Source organism: Galleria mellonella, unplaced genomic scaffold (assembly GCF_026898425.1).
Source record: "Galleria mellonella isolate WM207_F2 unplaced genomic scaffold, CSIRO_AGI_GalMel_v1 utg270, whole genome shotgun sequence".
Taxonomy (NCBI): Eukaryota; Metazoa; Arthropoda; class Insecta; order Lepidoptera; family Pyralidae; genus Galleria; species Galleria mellonella.
In genome coordinates this window covers 1442218-1465731 of record NW_026442062.1, presented here as the reverse complement: position 1 = coordinate 1465731, position 23514 = coordinate 1442218, and the positions used below count along the sequence as shown (strand labels likewise).

Here is a 23514-nt window from a genome sequence, read left to right as displayed (position 1 = left end):
AAGGGTAAAGAGGTTTATTCAGGCAACACAAGTGTAATGCTCCTGTGCATAGATTATAATAACTGCTTACTATCAGGATCTGCTTGTTTGTCACCACAGTGGTATAAAAAAAAAATCTGAAATCGGAATTTTGTTTTTTTGCTGTGCAAATAAAAATCAACAGCTTCTATCGCTATAAACATAATATTAAATCAATATATAAAACATCATCGGTTGCAGAAAATTTGAAATTCAAAACTAACAACGTGATCTGCATAGAAACCTTACGGATTGCAAAAAGAATTATGGAAATTAGAATTTCTCGATAGCCACAAAAAATACAGATGGATTGAGACGAATATTTATTTTAGAAATAATATAAAGAAGGAGGGGAATATTGCTTTACTTAAGTCGCTCAAAACGAATGATAGATCAAGGATCAAACGTGTTACTACAAAATTTTAGGATGTTTTTTTTTTCATAGAAAGCAACTTTCCTAGTTGCTTTTTAAAAACCAAAATATTTGTGTTTAAAGAAAGTAAACTCGAAATATCGCCTTATAATAGCTATCTGACCAACGTATTAACGTATAGCCTATGTTTCTTCTCCTAATGAATATAAAAATGAATGATGATGAATGAAATATGAATCCATATCCGGCATTAAAACTTTTATAGGTTGTCGACAAAAAAGCCATTAAAACAAGGAACGAATTAAAAAGAACACAACTGTTGAATTTAGAAATCGAATAATTTTAACAAAAATACAAGGAGTCTACAACGAAAAGATCGGAAGCTTTGGCTCAATATTTGAACGTTTCCTGAATATAAAATAATTCAGATAAATGAGGGCGTAACTTGACCTTTTTATTTCAATGAAATTTCAAACAAGAGTAGGAAACATTACTTACATATTAACTAAATATTATAAAATTTATCGCGTGTTATTATCATATATTTTTTAAATTGAAGATACATTCAAAATTTATTCTATTAATGTATAAAAAATACGTAATATGTATTAATACACATGAGGAAAAAATTATCCTAATGAAGAAGAAAAAAACAATAGAAGAAAATAAATTTAGCTTAAATGAAGCTTTTTTTATTCTTGTTTCTACTTTCATAGATTTTTCTACAATTTAATATTAAAAATAATATTTAACACAAAAACATATTTTATTACATACATACAGACATAAGCAGTACCATGGACATAACAGAGTGTACTGTTTCGCCCATGATACCCCTCACGCGTTGCCATTCCTAAGGACTCAGGTGTTATGGCTCTGTACCCTGTAGTTTACTGTAATATCCCACCTTTCAAACCGAAACACAGCCTCTATTTCACTAATGATTAACCGATTTCATTACGTTTTTAATCCTAATTGTATTATTCATCTCTTTTCCTCACAATTACTTCTCTATCTTCAGGTAACTACTCCAGACTAGTAGTGTACTTCAGATTCGAGCGTCAGATCGGTCACCACCTCATCCAAACCTTCGCGCCATCGTCCCTCGTAGTAATGTTATCCTGGTTCAGCTTCTGGTTGGACCTGGACGCCATTCCGGGAAGAGTGACTCTACTAGTCACCTGCATGTTGACCCTGGTCACCATGTTTACAGGACTACGAGCTGATATACCACCGGTCGCATATGTGAAAGTAAGTCTATATTTTCTGTTCTATCTATAGTATCAATCCACTAGTCTTTACCTGCAACTTCGTCCGTATGACCGGGGCACATCATTTGACCAAAATAAGAATCTATCTTTTTGCTAACCAATTTTTCAAAAAATTTAACCCCTATGAGGTAAATTTTCTACTCGGCTATCCAAAATTGAAATATAAAACGTATCCTAATTATCACATACGTAAAACTAAGAATAACGAGCTATGAGAATTGTCAATGATCCCAAGCTTACAAGCGATATCGAACCCTCAAGTCTTAGGAGAGATTTGTCTTACTCTGCGGATACTACCGCCTGTACAACGGATTGTGCTCAAAGAAATTGTTCAATATGATGCCCACGGCCACTTTGTACCATCGTACAGCTCACCATCGACAGGGAGATCACCCTCATACCCTACAGCCTAGATGGTCGCGCACAATACGGTTTCAAAGATGTTTTCTCCCACGAACACTCAGGTTATGGAATGAGCTCCCTGCCGAGATTTTCCTAAGAAACTATAGCATGGAGTTCTTCAAAGGGGAAATAAAGAGGTTTCTTCAGGATCGGCAACGCGCGCGTAATATTCCTAGTATTGCAGGCATTCATAGGCTACGGTAACTGCTTACCATTTGGTGGGTCGTATACTTATTTGCCAACTCAGTGGTACAAAAAACTAAGACTATAAATAAATCACTCTGTTAAAACAAATATGACCAACACGAAGTAAACCCGATCTTAAAATGATATCTTAATAATAATAACTAATTTTTAATTCAAATAAACTTAATTATAAACATTTTCTCTCAAAACAAAAACTCAGTTTTTGTTGTTTCTTTATTCAAATAAAAGTTAAATTTATAACAAAAACGTAAATGGATAAAATAACTACATACTACAAACTTCATATTGATGTAACGAAAGAAAATAAAAAAAAACTACAAAGCTACAATCAATCACAGTATTATTGAAAAGATTCCCTTCTATTCCCTATTAGAAGCACCCGTTCACTAGTATGACGAATGGGTCAGCCATCATTGTGTTCAATCATATTATAAAGAGCTAAACGACCTGGATCACCACGCCGCCGTCTCTTCTAAAAATCTATTTGAACCATAATGGATTGTTCTATGCATTGTTTTCAGGCACTGGACTTGTGGATGGCGGGGTGTATGATGTTTGTATTCGCAGCGCTCGGAGAGTTTGTTGTAGTTAAAGTATTAGATAAACAATACCAAGTGAACAAGAGCAAAATGCAAGAAGCCCTGCCGAGAATTATTCCTGTGGTAAAATAGAAAATTTTATTATATATATATGTTTGTGTGTGCGTGTGTGTGCGTGTGCGGGTGCCTGCATGCGCGCATGCGTGCGGGCGTGCGTGCGAGCGTGCGTGCGTGCGTGCGTGCGTGCGTGCGCGCGTGCGTGCGTGCGTGCATGCGTGCGTGCGTGCGTGCGTGCGAGCGAGCGTGGGTGCGTGCGTGCGTGAGTGGGTGCGTGCGCGCATGCGTGCGTGCGTGCGTGCGTGCGTGCGTGCGTGCTTGCGTGGGTGCGTGCGTGCGTGCGTGCGTGCATATGAATGTAATTTACTCCTTTATATACATATGTAATAACATAGAAATAATTTTATTTTTAAACCGTCATAGAGTATCTCTGAATATGCTAAATGTTTAAATACATATGTAACGGGAAATTATTAAACTTACTGCATTTTTGTCGTATCCGACAATTGTTTCCTAAATCCTAGAAGTTGACTGGTAAATAATGTCAATAGAATTAAATCTGCCTTTTTTACTACATTACGAGTATACTGATCAATAAAATTTAAATAAATAAATAATAATATAAAAAGATGAGGTTTGATTATTTGTTTTTTTGTAATGGATAATATTAAAACTACTCGACCGATTTAAAAAAAAATTCACACATAAAAAGCTACATTGGCAGCGAATGATATAAGCTATACAATATGTTTGAAAATTCTGTCTAGCTGGGCGAAGCCGGGCTAGATCCCTAGTTATATAAATGCCATCTATATGATTGGATACTTAGACTAGCTTGAGATAAGAAGTAATGGCCTAATGAAATATAGATTTCGAAATAATTACTTGAGATCTCAGGAAATAAACTACTTGCAGACGTCGCTTAACACTGCATTTAGATGTACAAACTCTTGTAAATCTATCACAACTACCAATTATTGATTCTTCGAACTATGCTCTTAGCCTATTTTTAATTTACTGTTTTTTTTTTTTTTTATACAACTTAGAATGGCAAACAAGCTGACGGCCCACCTGATGGAAAGTGGTAACCGTCATCTATAGACATGAGCAGTACCATGGACATAACAGAGTATACTGTTTCGCCCATGTTACCCCCCATGCGTTGCCATTCCTGAGGACTCAGGTGTTATTCCTCTGTACTCTGTGAATTCACGTCATATCCCACTCTTCAAACCGAAACACAGCCATGCAAACACAACTGCTTCACGGTAGAAACAAGAATGGGACAGAGGACTAGTATATATTTTATATTATTATTTTTAGACTTTAGTAATCATCATCATCATATCAGCCTTTAACTGTCCACTGTTGAACATAAGTCCCCGCCTTAATAGCTTTTGCCGGTAGTTGCCACGGTTGGCAGGCGGATTAGCAACCGCATATAAACGGAGGGAAAGGAATTGTTAGTAATGGAAACTAAGAATCCCATTGCTAGCAATATACCCAACCATGTCGACCTCCTCGCGGTTCTCCCTGGTAACTATCATGGTTAATTACTTGCGAATTCATCATGATGGGCTAACTGGCCTGTTTTCATTCTCATCCATCACCCTTCACTGGTGCTCCGCCAGCGTAACCCGTTAGCGCAGGCGGGGTTACCATTCCATTTTTACCCATAAAAAAAACCGCAATTAGGCTGTGGAAATGTTTTAAAAGAGACGCTACTGCTCATTCCTCGCCTTCCATTATTCGCCTCTTACGACACTCACGGGAAAAGAAGGGGTGACCTATTCTATGCCAGGATCACTGGGCTAAGCTTTGGTAATAGTAACATGAAAATAAACTATAAAAAAGAGGACTTAAACAATCTCTAATACGAGTAGATTAAGTATGCTTTTGTGTTTTACTTTGAAAAATTTTGCAGTGAAATTACTGGGGTACTGATTAGCTTCATGTTACTGAAGCAACTTGCAAGTCACGCCTCTGATTTGCAAGTTTCCATAATCTACGGGGCTGCTTTTGCCACTTTCATTATGTATTTTATAAATAATGAAATAACTAGTAATTTATTGGCAGAAAACTTCCTTTTAATTATAAATAGGTTTTACTTAGTACATATTTAAATTTTTGGAAATTTGATAGTGTTTTTTGTAATTATGTAGGTACTATTTATTTATTTATTTAAATAACTTTATTGACCAAAGGGAGACTTTGTACAAACGTCGTTTGCTGGGCGCTTATGTCGCATTCGTGTTCCTACCGTGAAGCAGTTGTGTGTTTCGATTGCATGGCTGTGTTTCGATTTGAAGTACAAGGGTATACATAACACCTAAGTCCTCAGGAATGGTAACGCATGGGGGGTATCTTGGGCGAAACAGTATACTCTGTTATGTCCATGGTACTGCTCATGTCTGTAGGCGACGGTTACCACTTTTCATCCACGGGCTGTCTGCTTGTTTGCCATTCTAAGTTGCATAAAAAAAGACCAAAGTAAAATAAGGTACAAAAGGCGGACTTACTACTTGTAGCATTATTTACCAGTCAACCTTTAGGATGAACAGACAATGAGGAACGCGGTACTTCATTATTGAGATAGGTAAAGAAAATAACATCATTTACATCCATCCATATTTTGTGAACCCTTCACATGACATTCCTTTCAGAGGGCTGTAGCAACTCCAAGCATGCTGCTCTTCAACATAATGTAGGATGCTAATGATTTTTGTTTAACCCTGTAGAGATTAAACGGGGAGAAGGGTTCGTGCGGCACGGTGGCCGCGTGGGAAGGCAGCGGCGTCAGATGCCGTAAGGTGGACATCACGTCGCCGACGTCGCCGCCGGCCGCCACGCCGGCCGTCCACCCGGCGCCGTCTGCGCCTCATAGCAACCCGCATTTAGTCGGCGTCGAGCGACGGCAGAGCATATTACAAGTAGGTACCATCCGTACATAAAAATAAATAATACTGTGTGATTTTAAATGTCATCAAAAGTGGAACTTATCTAATTTTCGCATATGGGGTCAGCTAAGCCTATACGGATCTTTAGTGCTTCCCCCTACCTTATACCGTCATTTCATAGATCCTATGTGTTACCCTAACGATATCCCGCGGTTTAAGATATCTGTAGTTCCCTGGCTCTGGATAAGCCGTTCCCAGTAGACTCATACGCATACTTGCCAACGAATCGCAGTTGCACTTCAAGTGTTCCATGGATTCCGATTTCTCACCGCACAGTCTGCACAGTGTGAAAAGTGGATGGTTCTATCTGTAAATTGCGGTGGCCCTATGGTGTCACGTATCTTATGTGCTTACTTATTATAATATCTAATTTGTACCACCGTGGCATGCGAATAAATATAAATAAATATATACCATATCGGCCGTTAATCGTCTACTGCTGAACGTAGTGCGTTTTTGCCAGTAGTTGCCACGCTTGGTAGGCGGATTGGCAACCACAGTTAGATGGATGCTGCTGCACATCCCACGACCATTAAATTTTCTAAACGTCTCTTACGACACCCACGGGAACAGAAGGGGTGGCCTATTCTATGCCGGGACCACACAGCAAGCAGATACACCTTTTGTACATTTCAAACTATAAACTATAATAATTGTGAAAATGGAATTGTTAGAAATGACTAGCAATAAATGACAATGTGGGAAAGCAGCTGCCTTAAATGTTGCAAGTTGGGCAAACATCAATGCAATCAATAAAACAATGGCAGATCATTTTACAAGTATGTATAATTTTTATGGGGCATAGATGGCAGTAATAATAGAGACTGCCATCCTATGTCCTTCGTTCCATATAGCACGTTTACACCATGAAGATGAAATTATGATTATGAAAGATGTCATGTACGACATAGTATACTCTGTTATATCCATGGTACTGTTCGCATCTATAGGCGATGTTTACCAAATTTTCAATATTCTAATATTATTAATAGTATTTAAGCGGTGACAATTAATTGTATTATAATATATAGTCTGAGATATTTATTTATTTACAATTTCAAAACATCAACTTTTCTCAAAACCCAAAATAGTATTATTTCACCGAAATTAAACAAACAAACACGTACTTGATAAAAATCACGCTTTTCCCTTTCCAACATGTTATAAATTAGCTGTTTTAAAAAGATTATCCCAAATTTATCATGGAGAAAATATCTTCAGAGATCCAATTTAATTAAACGAACCTGTTGGAATGGAACCGGAGAAATATCTTTTTACGTTCAATGGTTTAATCTATAGAGAAGTATATCGTTTCCATCAATAAAAGTCAATTTAAACCGATAAGCATGCAAATTTTTTTTTCGATTAGAATTGATAACAGAATATTTGTTGGCATTTAATTAAATATGAAAATAAATAAAAATAAAAAAGCCCTTTATTTCCTCATCCTTAAAATTACTATTTCAAAATATTGATATGTGTTTGTTAGTGTTCAGTTAGTTTTAATGTTTTGCTGAATGTCTAAATGTCATATCCAAACAGGGTTTCACCTATATTTAAAAATGTTTGTAACAAATTAAAAAAAAAACGAAAAAAGATAACCAAATTGAGATTCTAAAAAATTTACATAAAATTTCAATGTGCATTAAAGGTTAAATAAATATGCTATATATAGCAAAATATGTAGATTGGCCCCCATAGAAACTTTATCAAAATCGTTTCAGTAATTTATTTTATAAATCTAAATAACTTAATCTTTTTTTTTTATACCCGCAAATATTGTGGAAGTAAGACGTGTAAACATACGGTCCGTGTAAATTAATTTAAAATACTATTAAAAAGTTGATTTTCGGTAGTGCAACTTATACAAAAACATTTATTAATTATCAAACTTACATTCCATTGCAAAATTACAACTTAATATTGTAGAAGTGTAACAGAGAATAAAAATACATTAACAACTTATGAATTCCGTTGCGTTCATGCAGTGATTTTAGTGTAACGGTGAGTCATCGCTGCAGCAGCGCAGTCACGCATTTCTACCTACCTGTTGATGTTGAGCGGCCGTTCAGGAAATATAATTTGTTCATTATTTATAACTACCTACATATTGAGTATTTGTAGTTTAATTATACTACGTTATAACTTCAGTACACGTGCAAATCTATTAAAATGGCATCAAAGAAAATATCTTGTGCTGGATGTCTTAATATCATAATGGGCAAACTGTATCTTAAATGCCATACGTGTAGAGATATTTATGACTTATCGTGTGCTAATGTTTCTGAAAAACGGTTTAACAACAATATGACCAAGGAACATAAACAGGCTTGGGTATGCCCTGCATGCCGAAATAAACAACCTAAGGGAGATAATACCAATACACCCATACGTCAAGGGAACTTAGGAAACCTAAACAAGTCTTCTGATAGCGAGGATTCTCAGAGCAGCTATGTCACTCAACGAAAAAAGCAATCAACATCGTTGTATTCGCATTCTGAAGATGAATTGAGAAGACTCATCAAATCGGAAATGCGAGCTTCGCTGCGTGAGGAGCTTCCTGATCTGATTCGCCCAATGTTAGAAAAAGAACTATACCCCCTTAAAGAAAGACTACAAGATCTTCAAAACACAGTTCAGTATATAAGTAATCAGTATGAAGATTTAAACAAGACAATATCAACATTGTCATCGGACTACAATAAGATGAAATGTCAATGTGATAATTTGGAATCCACAGTACTATCTTTAACGGAACGCATTAATACTATAGACCAAAATCTAAGAGATTCTAATATTGAGATACAGGGAGTCCCCGAAAGTAAAACAGAAAACCCGCTTAGTATTATTAAGAAAATTGCTGAAACTGTGTCTTACAACCTTTCTGACACTGATGTTTTGAATTGTACAAGAGTTGCCAGTATGAATAGGAATAGCAAGCGGCCAAGAGCTATAATCGCAAAATTACGAAGTACACGATGTCGTGACGAACTGTACTCTGCCATTGCTAGATATAATAAGTCTCATCCCCACAATAAACTTAACTCATCAAACCTCGGTATCAGTGGTAATATTGTGCCAATATATGTATCGGAGCATCTTTCTCCTTTTAATAAATCTGTGCATGCTGCAGCCAGACTCAAAGCGAAGGAATTAGCTTATAGATTCGTGTGGGTACGAAATGGACACATATTTATGAGAAAAAACGAAACCTCACAATTTATACATGTTAAAAATTTGCAGGTGTTAGAGAATCTGCAGTGAATTTGTAGTTTATAACTTCGTAGTGTACTTTTTGTTTTGTTTTTTATTTTATTTTTTTGTAATTATCTTTTTAAAATGAATAAGATGGATGTAACGATTTATTATCAGAATATCAGAGGTATGAAATCTAAAACGAATGATATTTATAAAACTATTATCTGTAATAACTATGATATAATATGTCTATGTGAAACTTGGCTCGATGATACGGTATATTCAGCAGAAATATTTGACGAACGGTATAAAGTTTATCGTAAAGATAGACCTATTGAATTTTTAACAAAATATAGTAAAACCCATGGTGGAGGAGTGTTAATAGCAGTAAATAAAAGTATTTTATCGGAGTGTAGATATGATTGGAATTCGTCACTTGAAGATGTATGGGTTAAAATTAAGCTAAAACATATTTCTTTAAATATTTGCACAGCTTATATGCCTTCATATATTGCGAGTGAGCAATTCTTTGACTATCTAGAAATTTGTGAAGAAAGAATGTTATCGTCGTTTGGTGAACATTTTCTTATTATAGGTGATTTCAATCTACCAGATTATGAGTGGGATAACACAAAAAATTTTAAAACTATTAATGAGAAATATTTGCTTATGAGAGACTTTGTATCTCGAACTTCACTCGCTCAACGTAACTTTACTTTTAACAGCAATGGGAAGCTTCTTGACTTGGTATTGGCAAGTACTGACTTGGTATGTAAGGTGATGGACGCGCAGCCACTTAGTCGTGTCGATATTTACCACCCCCCTTTAGAGATTAATATTACCGCAGACAATACTTCATCATTAAAGGAAAATATCATTAAAAGATTTAACTTTCATAAATGCAATTTTTTAGGTTGTACAGCGGATCTCTCGAAAGTCGAATGGCATAAATACTTGAATCTTGATTGTAATAATTTCTTACAGTTATTTTATAATGTCCTATGGGAAATTATAGAAAAATATACTCCCGTGGCCAAATCTAAAAAATCCAAATATCCGTCCTGGTTCTCTCAATCCCTGATAAAACTATTAAAGGAAAAGGATAAATATCATCGCAAATATAAAAAGTTTAGCAACCCGCGTGATTTTGACACGTATTCGTTACTAAGATCCAGATCTAAAGAGTTATTTGATAAAAACTTTAAAATTTACATATCACAAATGGAAGAGAATATAAAGACTAATATCAAAGCATTCTGGAGATATACTAAGGCTAAAAAATTAACAAACGATCTTCCAAACCAAATGTTTTACAAAGAGCAACGTGCAAACGATGGTTATAGTGTTGCTAATTTGTTTGCAAGTTATTTTTCTTCCGTTTACAGCCAGTCTACCGCCAAGTCATATACCCCAAAGTTTTCTCAGGCAACGCAATGTCTGTCTCATATTTATATTTCAAAAGACGATGTTATCAAGTCATTGAAATCTATCGATGCTACTAAGGGTGCAGGGCCCGACGGAATACCGCCAATATTTGTTAAAAATTGTGCAATAGCATTGGTTGAGCCTCTAACTATATTATTTAACAAGTCGTTGTCATCGGGAAGTTTCCCTGATTTGTTCAAAATTGCTAAAATTGTGCCAATACATAAAACAGGCTGCAAAGCAGATATAAGTAGCTATAGACCAATAAGCATTCTTTCTTGTTTTGCTAAGATCCTGGAAGGGCTAGTGTATAAACATATCTATTCTCATCTTAGGCATATTATTGATTCCAGCCAACATGGCTTTATAAATAATCGTTCCACATTGACAAATCTTCTTGAATATATCCATTATATAAACGTAGCCTTTAATAACAAAGTACAAGTTGATTCAATTTATGTGGATTTTGCGAAGGCTTTTGATAGGGTTGACCATGAGATACTTTGCATCAAAGCACATCATTTGGGTATTCATGGCTCACTTTTGCTTTGGCTTAAATCTTATTTAATGAATCGTCCGCAAATCGTAACTATTTACGGCTATGATTCAGTCCCGTTTGAATTAAAATCTGGTATACCCCAGGGCTCTAATTTAGGCCCTCTATTATTTATTTTATTTGTCAATGATCTTCTCCAAACTTTAACATGTGAGCATTTAGCCTTTGCTGACGACATAAAGATATATCGTACGATAAGTTGTGATCTAGATTGTGAAATACTGCAGCGAGATATCAATCGTTTGCATCAGTGGTGCATTGATAATAATATGAACTTAAATATATTTAAATGCCACGTCATATCTTTTACTAAAAATAGAATTCTTATAAGTTATCCATACTGTGTTAATAATATGCGTTTGGAAAAAAAGGAATCCATTCGTGACTTAGGTATTATACTTGACTCAAAATTATCATTTATACAACACTATGATTATTTAGTTGCAAAAGCAAATAGAACTCTAGGGTTTATCTTTAGAACAACTAGACCTTTTAAAAACTCGCATGCTATCTTGTCACTCTATACATCACTAGTTAGAAGTTCACTTGAGTACTGTTCTGTTATTTGGTCTCCTTTTTATCAGAACCACATTGACAGAATAGAAGCAATTCAAAAACGCTTTGTTAGATTTTTGAGCACTAAGTATGATCTGAGAAGGAAACTTCATTCGTATGAATTAAGACTTAATCATTTTAACATTAATTCTCTTATAAATAGAAGATCTATGTCTGATTTCATTACTCTTTATAAAATAATAAATTATAAATGGGACAGTAGCACATTGTTGAGCCTTGTTTCATTTCGTACAGGTAATAAAAGAATACAAAAATTATTTTATATACCGATTTGTAACAATAATGTATCGTATCACAATCCAATTATCCGCATGTGCAGAAAATATAACAATGTATGCAAGGACCTTGATATCTTCCAACAATCCTTGCAATGTTACATTAAGGCTGCCAATTTGTTACTTTAAATTTATAGCCGTCATTCTTTTAATGTATATAATATCGAATGTTATGCAGAGCAGTTATTGGAGTGCAAATTTAATGTCGTTTCATGTAATATTTATTTTATAAATGTATTAATTTGTAATCTGTTGCCTTGCTATAAATAAATAAATAAATAAATACCACTGTGGTGGTATAAAATATAAAAACAGAGAGGTAGCAAACAAGCATACGGCCCATCACAGGCCTATGAACGCCTGCAATACCAGAGGTATTACGCGCGCGTTGCCGACCCTGAAGAAACCTCTTTACCCCCCTTTTAAAGAACCCCATGTTGTAGTCTCTTGAGAAAACCTCAACAGGGAGTTCATTCCATAACCAGAGTGTTCGTGGGAGAAAACATCTCTGAAACCGCGTTGTACGCGACCATTTAGGCTGTAAGGTATGAGGGTGAACTCCCTGTCGATGGCGAGCCGTACGATAATAGTCACTACCATATATATATATAATCACAATTGAAGTCGGTTTTTCTTTGAAACACGATCTTAATTATTGACAGTTTTTTTTTTTGCAATATAGTAGTTTTGCAAATATGCTGACGGCCATATAATGGAAAATGGTAACCGTTAGATCGAAACAACACCATGGGCGTCACGTAATACACTGTGACGCCAATTAATAATCATTCTCGAACTGTTTACATAGCATTAGCTGTTATAGAGATTCATCTCTAAGATATAATAAAAAAAATAGTTATATTTTTTTTTTTTTTTTATACAACTTAGAATGACAAACAAGCTGACGGCCCACCTGATGGAAAGTGGTAACCGTCAACTATAGACATGACTAGTACCATGGACATAACAGACTATACTGTTTCGCCCATGATACCCACCATGCGTTGCCATTCCTGAGGACTCAGGTGTTATTCCTCTGTACCCAGTAAATTCACGCCATATCCCACCCTTCAAACCGAAACGCAGCCATGCAAACACAACTGCTTCACGGTAGAAACACGAATGGGACAGAGGTACCCAAGCAATCGACTTTTGTACAAAGTCTCCCTCCCTATTTATATAATGTACATTTATAATATTATATATATTATAATTTTAACTATGACGTGTCCTCCCGTTCGACGAAATCTTTTATCCTCATAATCCCTCCACACTCATCTACGCGCTATCCCATATCTATCAGTGAGAGTCAATCTCTAATATTTTTAAGAGTAGACTTAAAGAGCATCTTCTATCTCTATGAACATATATTTATTTATCTATATATGTAAGTATATTATATGTATATGTGTATGTGTATATAAGTATATGCATAGATGTTGGTATATATTTATGTGTATGTATATGTGTATTTATACGATTAAATATAACGCAGTTAATTTAATTTTGTCTAATTTGTTTAAAAATTGTTACGATATTGTACACCGCTCTATTCGCTGACATTGATGCTCCTTTTCACTTTGGGTGTTGCTGGAAGAAAACTCTATAAGAGTTAAGCTCGCCTTTGTACATTCGATTATCTCTATCATATTCTTATAACTGATGTGTACAGTAAAGAATTAAATAAATAAAAAAAACTATGATTCCAGGTTGCCTGGTTAGACGCCGACACTGGTCAAGAGCGAGTACTGTGGCGAGAGATTGACAAGCTGTCGCGCGTGGTGTTCCCCGCACTGTTCCTCCTTTTCGTCACTATGTATTGGCCAGTGCTGTTACTCAAGACGAAAACTTCATCATAACAATTACAGCATCCGGAAACATGAGAATGTCATAGTGAATTTGGTAAATTTAAGGATATTTTCTTAGATACTGTATTATGTAGGGTGACATCAAATTCGTTAGCTTCATTACAGGAGAATATTGTATAGATAAAAAATTAATATTTTTCCTAAAGAATCATCGAAATCGATAAAATTTTGAGCTTCTCATAAAGAACAAAACATGATAGACATTTTAGTATGAGAGAATTACATTTTTTTAAATAATCAATTTCATTATTAGAACAATGTTTTGAAAAAAAAAACGCTATATATTTGTTTTCACCCTGTATATTGAGGAATCGAAAACCGTTGTGCGCCTTGTGATTTCTAGTCGGTCGCTTTACGTCGTTTAAACTATTGTTGCTTGAAAGGAAATTTATGTAATTTAAATAATTTACAAAATATACATATATAAATATTATATATACTCTCTTTCAATAGAACATAATGAAAAGTTAAACAAATTTTATTATAAATTATCTCAGAAATCTTCTCTAAATGAAATTAGTGTCAAATCGAAAGACTCAAATTTCGAACACACGTTTAGATTTTTAATTTTTACTATTATTGAACATCAGCCAGTGTTGCCTCTCTATCTTGCTTTTGTAATTAATTTTTCGTAATTATGTTAATGGGGAAGAAAGTTTCTTAAGTGGCGACCACATACAGGCGAATGCAATGTAGGACAACCCCCCAATAGATAGAGTGATGACCTCATATACATTGCAAGGAATCAGTGAATTCAGGTAGCTCAGGACCGTTCCTTATGGCAGTGTTATGTGGGAAGCCTATGTCCAGCAGTGGACAATTAATGACTGAGATGACGATGATGAATTATGTTAATATTGTTTTTTTTATGAACATATTGCTGATCGTTGTTATTTATTATCTTTGTTATTATTTTATTAATATCTCATTTTTTAACCGAAACAATAAAGAGTTTTCATAAGTTTCATTTCATTTGTTCACTTTTTTTATTTCGTTCTATTGAAACAGATCATAGTTTTATTATAATAGTGATAATACTTTACATATGCCACAAATGGTCAAATGTTAAATTTCAATTTCGAATCTATAAACTTGTTATTACATATCAAAACTAATTATGTATGTAAGTTAAAAAATAAATCTAATAGTTCTGGCTTTAGTTGGAAGCACAGACTAATTACTCGCAGAGTAACAAGTTATTATGTATAACTCATTGTTTAATATTTAACCGTAGTACAACTCATTGCATTTCAATACTGTTCTCAGTGGCTATATAATCTTTAAATAGGGACATTAATTGCATACATTAATAATTAAAATATTTCAAATAAATTATTCAAATATTGATGATAATAATGATGATGAAATAATCATCATCTTCATATATTTTTCATTTAAACATATTTATTTATTTATTTATTATGCACTGCAATAACTGAAGATTTTATTTCACAAAAGACACATATACATGATTGATATCTACGTGATCAATATGGGATAAAAACCCATTTATTATAAAAGATGTAAAGGTCACAAAGGGTAAGTAAATATATGGTAAACCTACTATACGTAAATACAATTTTCTAAATCTCCCTTAAGCATGAAAGGAAATGGAATCTACACGTAAATAGATGTTATACTTCTAATAATGTAAATACGTCTACTTTTTAAAATAATCTTTATATATGTATATTTTGAAGTCTTAAATATTTTAGATATTATATTAATACATTAATATAGTTAATTACACATTAACAAGTTAAAAGAAATAAAAAAAACAACTGTGATTGTTGAATTTTAATTTCACACTTTATCCGACCAAAAATACAATAAATTTATTTAAATGGAAATACTTAAAAATGTTATAAACATATAATAATTACATAAACATAATTTATAATTTAATTATTATAAATATTTAATGTTATTATTGTGTTATATTTAACACTGTATGAAATCAAATTCTTACAATCACAATTGTACAACTTTGTTGTTTTATTACGATATTTTTATGAATTGTTATAAATACACCTGATAAAATATTAAATTATCCAGATAAATACTTTTATAATATAAAAGTGTCAGAATAAAGTTTAATTGTTTTATTATTACTGTAATTGTAAAAAAATAAACTGTAAAAAATATGCACAAATTTTATCTATAATGATAATAATAATAATTTAGGAAATAAGTCATATTCCTGTTTGAAAATCTTATTGTTTATTTTTAAATAAAATGTAAAAAATATTTTTAGTTATTTATATTAGATACGGGTAACGATACAACGATACGAAGCGTTAAAAATAATATTACATTCCTTATGTTATAAATATGTTATATATGTGATAGAGGTGGGTAATATATACCATATATATAGTTACAATATGTATATACTGGTCTAATAACGTATTCGTTATTGGACCAGACCATTATAACATATTCGGAAATAGATATCGGACCGATATGGACGATATCGAAATGGGTGACGACCTTTTTTTCACCATCAATGTCTAGAAAAACCTAATATAATCGGATCGTTATCCATATTATCTATGCCTAATATGTGAATTGTTATTGTACTATTAATATGCTTAGTGTCTTCAAATCGTCCATTATAGAGGTGATAAAAAGAACAAAAATTTATTTATTATATTTATGAAATAAATAATACATATACAAATGTAAATACTTAAATAAACGTAAAATAAATAATCTTTAAAAAATTAACAAAAATTTAAAAGTTAACAATCACTTTATTTTGCACTTTCCATTTTGTTCTGTAATGCTCATAAATAATTTTAATTAAACGTGTTTTATTGTCACAATTTTGTATAAATACTAAATAGTGTTAATCGCTTTTCAAAATATATAAATTATTTGTAGCAATTGAATAATTAAGGTGCTGATAGTTTAGAAGAAAAGGTGATTGTAATATTTATAAAGATTATACAGGCTGCTGCATAGTTAAAAATAGGTAAAGGAATATAAAATAATGTTAGAGTATTCTTTGTTCTTTATGTTAAGTAATTAAATATTATGAATGCCGTAAATGACACATACATACATACATACACACACATACACACACACACACACACACATACGCACGCACGCACACACACACACACCCGACCGCACGTACGCACGCACACACCCGCACGCATCAGCACACACGTACGCACACACATGTACGCACACACACGTATACCCAAATAGTTTACTTCCGTCCAGTTTGTTTTTATCACTTCCGTGACGCAATGAAAAACCTTTGTGGAGATTGTAAGGAAGGCACGGTTTTCCCGAAATTTCCACGGAAACGGAAAATAACAATTTCCGCTTGTGCGCGTCCATGGCCAACGGCTAGCAATTTATAATCGAAACCTATTTTCAAATATCTCAAATAGTTTCGTTGAATATAGCTAATGTGTTAAATATAAAACATACTAGCATTTATCCGCGACTTTATCCTTATTCACTGACTGAGAAAAAGAATAGCCTATGTCCTTTTCCACCTCACATGTATATTAAACTTTATATCAATAAAAATAAATATTACATATGCAACAGCCTGTATATTCAATAAAGGGTGCTTATATCATCAAGTCATTGAGTCGCAAGGTTGCAACCATTTTCCAGCTTTAAGTCATTGTGATAGCTTATATTTGTAAACAATTATATTTGAAATTCCGTTGTCATAATAAATATAAAATTAAATAATATATTTAAGGTTATAAATTTAGAAATTAGAGTAATTTTGAACAAAAATATTTATTTATTTATTTTCCTCTTACCTTTTTCTGAATGCCTCTATTTTGCATTCTTCTGTAGTTTAAAATTGATACCCAAGGTACAAATATTGCAAGTATTATAATAATTTTATGGACAAACAACCAAACAGAAATGGAAATCATGATATCAACCTACGCACCGTTCTATTTTTTGTTTTATAGGATATATAAAGGTTTTAAAAGTGTAATTATATATTTTAACCAAAAAAAGACTTTGTACAAAAGTCGATTGCTTGGATACCTCTGTCCCATTCGTGTTTCAACCGTGAAGCAGCTGTGTTTGCATGGCTGTGTTTCGGTTTGAAGGGTGGGATATAGCGTGAATTTACTGGGTACAGAGGAATAACACCTGAGTCCTCAGGAATGGCAACGCATGGGGGATATTATAGGCGAAACAGTATACTCTGTTATGTCCATGGTACTGCTCATGTCTATAGGCGACGGTTACCACTTTCCATCAGGTGGACCGTCAGCTTGTTTGCCATTCTAAGTTGTATAAAAAAAAATAGTTTAAAATCAATTCTAATAATAAAAAAATAATATAACTAATATAGAACAATAGATTTTTTTAATGGATGATAATGGAATGGTAATCCCGTCTCGGCTAACAGTATACGCTGGCAGGATACCAGGGAAAAATGATGGGTGAGGATGAAAAAGGAGATCAGTTAACCCATCGTGATGAATACACCTGGCAGCACGATAGTTTCTAAGGGAAACCACTGGGAGGTCTACTTGACAGTGTATATTGCTAGCAAAGGGACTGATAGCCCGCATTACTAACAATCCCTTCCCCCTAGGGCAATGATAAATGGAACAGTAAACTCGACTGTGCTAACAGTATACGCTGGCGAAGTACCAGTGAAGGATGACAGGTGAGGATAAAAAGACAGGTCAGTCAGCCCATCGTGATGATTTCATCTGGATTTAAGCATGATTGTTTCCGCCAGAATCGCAAGGAGGTCAACCTGACAGGGTATATTGCTAACAATGGCGCAGCTAGTCCCTGTTACTAATAACCCCTTCACGAGCTGATGGTTCACCTGATGGGAAGTGGTAACCGTCTCCCATTACCAAAGGGGTTGCTAGTGTGTTGTGGGCCTTGTAAAAAACAGTCATAATATTGTTTGTCTGTCTACATGTTTGTTCCGGCATCACGCGAGAACTACTGCACTGCAATTAAACGTTATTATCACAGTTGTTCCTGAATGTCTAACTTCATAGCTGATGTATGTTTCAACTTGAAATAACACCATCTAGAAGTGATTTATTCTGAAATACTAGGAGTGTCACGTGCTCGTTGCTGACCCTGAGTTTACGTGGTTAACATTTGTCCATATTTGTTTATTTAACATTCTCGATGAGAATGCCTAAAAGGTTAATGTTTAAATTTGTATTTTTTTTTAATGGATGATGAATGGAGTGATAACCCCGCATGCGCTAACGGTATACGCTGGCGGGGCACCAGTGAGAGGTGATAGGTGAATAATGAATAAAGGCAGGTCAGTCAGCCCATCGTGATGAATACACCTGGAACTCAGCACGATGGTTTCCAGGGGGAACCGCGCGGAGGTCGACCTGACAGGGTATATTGCTAGCAATGAGACTGGTAGCCCGCATTACTAACGATCCTTTCCCCCCTTTAAATTTGTATTGTATAATATATATGTATTGCATAATATATATATATATGTAGGATAGATTCGAGTAGAAATAATTGTGAAATAAATAATGAATCTCCACCATTTTGATATAGCTTAAAAAACCATGTCACGGCCGGAACGGAGCACAACGTGGTACAATTAGTTCACGGTTCACGCTACCTGAACACAAACAGGTACATTAGCTGAGACAATACGTCACAGTATGAGTACCCAGGACGTGATGGGAGGTTCTGCGCAAATCAATGGAAAATGGAGCAAGACCGAAACAAAATGTTTGTCTAATGCAACCTACACGCGTCACGTCAAATTGTCATAGTACCGTGCCATAGAATCGCTGTGATCGTATGCATTATGAAATAGCAATATAATGACGTCATTGAGCAAACGAACAAATTGAAAATGTACCTCCTTATTTGCAACGTATTGTAATGACATAACTATTTAATTTGAATGGGTAATATAAATGCAGTGTTACGAACAGTAAAACTCGATTGTATTTTATATTATATTGGTCGCGTACAGCACGGTTTCAGAGATATTGTCTCCCACAAACACTCAAGTTATACAATAAATCAGTACAATAAACCCAGTAGATGTTTTTTTAAGAGATTACAGCATGGAATTATTTAAAAAAGGGGCAGAGAGGTGTCTTCAGGGTCGACAACGCGCGCATAATGCCCCTGGTTATAGGCTACAACAATCGCTTACTATCAGGTGGGCCGTATGCTTGTCCGCCAGCTCTGTGATATTTAAAAAACCTATTTCCATAAAGCGTAGTGTTATAAAAAATACAGAAATTTAAAATTAATACCAGCCGACTCAATCTCAAGTTAAAATACCCTATAATATGAAAATTCAGGCACAATCTAGAATACCCAGACCCGAGTTAATTCGGAAAAGTTTGTTTCCTAGTTTCCGAGAATCACACCCGGGATCTCGTTTAGCAAAAGCAACATGTCCTCTACTGTACCACAAAGATCCTAATAAAGAAATAGATAACATATTTATTTGCATGTTCTGAAACTATTTCAAAGCAGATTGTAATATTTTGAATATATTTTACTAATAAATATATTATACTATACCTGCCACGCATCAAAAAAAAAACATCAAAAGAAATTATATCTTTGCTTAACTTTAAAAGATTATAAAATTCATTATTAATCTGTTTTATACTCCCAAATACCTAAAATGAAAGTAATGTAAAAAATGGAATAAGTAAAGGAGTTGATTTTTTACGAGGAAAAAATTCAGTGTAACAAAATAAGAAACGGCCCAAGCATGTTTTCTTCTTTTTTTTTAAGTTAAATTAAAAAAATAATTAGTTGCAAAGTATCTGTTAAAAAAATTTCGGCTATTGTATTTCCTAAATATCAAATTCAAGAGAATGAAATATTTTTGTACGTCCTAAAACGAGATAGATAGATAGATACTCTTTAGCGTTTCCTCCAAAAGATAACAATAGTTAACTTATTATAAATATAAACAATTACAAGAAATAATCACAATGAGAAAACAATGGGCAACCTTATCGCTAAAAGCGATCTCTTCCAGGCAACCTTTGGATGGAGAGGAGTAATTATAAACAATTTGATGGGAGGCACGATGAAAAATTTTGTTATATATATATATATATATATATATATATATATATATATATATATATATATGAATCACCTGAAAATATTCCGTATGCCGTGTCAATGATAAATGAAGATATGGATAAAATCGCAGAGTGGTCAAGCAAAAACTCCTTAGTACTTAATCCAGATAAATCAAAATGGATGATTTTAGGAACCAAGAAACAAGTGGTTAATATCTTAAACAATAATCCATCTTTATGTATCTTGGGCAGAAATATAGAACGCGTGAAGGAAGCTAAAAATTTAGGTGTTATATTTGATGAACAATTAAGGTTTGAAAGCCATATTTCGAATGTGGTTAAGAATTGTTTCTATCGTCTAAAAATTTTATACAGAATTCGCCATTTGTTATCGGTTAAAGTTCGCATCACTTTATGCGAGTCCTTAGTTTTATCTAGATTCAATTATGGTGACCTAGTGTACGGCCCTCGTTTACTTCGTAAAACGCAGCGTTTGATACAAAAAGTTCAAAACGCCTGTTGTAGGTTTTCTTTCAACATTTCTCCTCGTAGTCACATTTCACCCTACTTGAATATGGCGTCTATGCTCAATATGGAATCCCGGCGACAATTACATTTAGCTACTTTGTTATTTGGTGTAATGAAATTTAAAAATCCGGAATATCTTCACAGTAAGTTGAAGTTCTCCACTTTTTATGATAGGTATCATTCTAGATCAGTGCGACCACCACTGTCACTTCAATGTCATAAAACTGTGGCATTTACCGGCAGCTTTCGCTATCAGGCCACGAAATGTTGGAATAATATCCCACCGCCCCTCAGAATAATGACATCTTTACATACGTTTAGGAAAAATATTAAAGAAATGCTATTAGAAAAACAAAAATCGGTGGCGGAAGCTGTCTCCCTTTGTACAGTACATTTTTATTCTTCTCCGTCGTAGTACTTAATACACCAATATATGCATACTCATATACACATATGTATTATTTATTTGCGTTTATCTTTTTAGTATATTATAAGGATTTAATTATTATTATGATTATATGTAAGTCTATTTTATTTATATTGTTTATACTGTGTTTAAATTGATTCTTACCCATTTTTTCTCTCATATTTTAGTCTTATTACTTTTCTGTCACACCTTTAACAGACACAATTTAATTCTCTCCATCCTTGGGTTGTCTGGGAGGGATCGCTGTCTGGCGATGGGCATGCCTGCTGTTGCCTCTTTAATATGCTTTTATGTAACTAGTTGTATTTGTATAATTTGGGTATTCATTTTGTTTTGAGTGCTTGAAACTGATAGAAATTAACTTCTGACTACCCTTCTTCTAAATAGCGAGTATAACGAACGCACACTATGTATTTGATCTATATTTCTTTCTTTTTTATTATTTTTTTTTTTAGTGGTATTTCGCGGCTCATTTTTGGCCACAACAGAATATCAGTGTTTTGCTCTTTTTAGGGCAAAGCAAAAAGCTGAGTTGTGGCCATTTTGCATTACTGTGGCACACGCATGAAGAAAAAAAAAATTATTATGCATTCTGATTTTGTTTTTGGTTTTTTTTTTTTTTAATCTTTTGTACATGTATCTTTTTTATCTTTTTTCACATTGCTTTTGTGTCTTTTGTTTGTGTGCTGTAAGTTATGCAAATAAATTATCTATCTATCTATCTATCTATCTATCTATATATATATATATATATAAAAAAATATATAACAAGCTAATGTTGATGATTACATTTTCATGATAATCTTTCTCAAATATTTGATTTTATTTTATACTAAGAAGAATGGCAAACAAGCATATAGTCCGTCTCGTATTCATAAACGGTCATTGTAACTTACAAAAGTCTGCAACATTAAGAGTCACCTGCGCGTTACCGACCTTGAAGAAAAACCTTAGAACGCCATTTTTGAAGAGCCCCATATTTATTTATTTAGGATTACCAACATAAAATACAGCGAAACATGTCGATACATTACACCAGTGGATTATTGTAATCAAATAATCAAATATTGTAATGGGGGAAAACAGTGATAGTTACAGCCTATGCTGTAAATATTATAAATGACGTAGTGGAGTAACTTGAAACCGTCATGTGCGCTATAAAATTCAAACTTGTGACGGCGTGGCGGGCCGGGTTGATGTGCTCCCTCTAATTTCTTTTTTATACAACTTAGAATGGCAAACAAGCTGACGGCCCACCTGATGGAAAGTAGTATATATTATTTGAATAATTTACATATATATTTGAAAATTTTAGTGAGATATGGCAATGAATTTACAGAGTACAGAGGAATAACACCTTAGTCCTCAGGAATGGCAACGCATGGGGGGCATCATGGGCAAAACAGTCTCTGAAACTCTGTTGTGTTTTTTGTTTATATAACTTAGAATGGCAAACAAGCTGACGGCCCACCTGATGGAAAGTGGTAACTGTCGCCTATAGACATGAGCAGTACCATGGATATAACAGAGTATACTATTTCGCCCATGATACCCCCCATGCGTTGCCATTCCTGAGGACTCAGGTGTTATTCCTCTATACCCAGTAAATTCACGCCATATCCCACCCTTCAAACCGAAACACAGCCATGCAAACACAACTGCTTCACGGTAGAAACACGAATGGGACAGAGGTACCCAAGCAATCGACTTTTGTACAAAGTCTCCCTCTGGTAATGCCTTATGTCCGTGGCATGAGCAGTAGCTCATGTCTATAGGCGACGG

General features: G+C 34.0%; 1 protein-coding gene across 3 annotated transcripts in view; it reads left to right on the top strand.

Moving 5' to 3' along the window:
- LOC113509133 (glycine receptor subunit alpha-4) overlaps positions 1-17485 on the top strand; it is a 93470-nt gene extending 75985 nt beyond the window's left edge. For all 3 annotated transcript variants that reach the window (XM_031907690.2, XM_052895300.1, XM_031907691.2), the window contains 4 exons: positions 1413-1642; positions 2793-2933; positions 5606-5797; positions 13564-17485. In XM_031907690.2, coding sequence (XP_031763550.2) covers positions 1413-1642; positions 2793-2933; positions 5606-5797; positions 13564-13713 — 713 coding nt within the window. In that variant the 3' untranslated portion in view covers positions 13714-17485. The remainder of the gene's footprint in view (positions 1-1412; positions 1643-2792; positions 2934-5605; positions 5798-13563) is intronic.
- The last annotated feature ends 6029 nt before the right edge of the window (positions 17486-23514 follow it).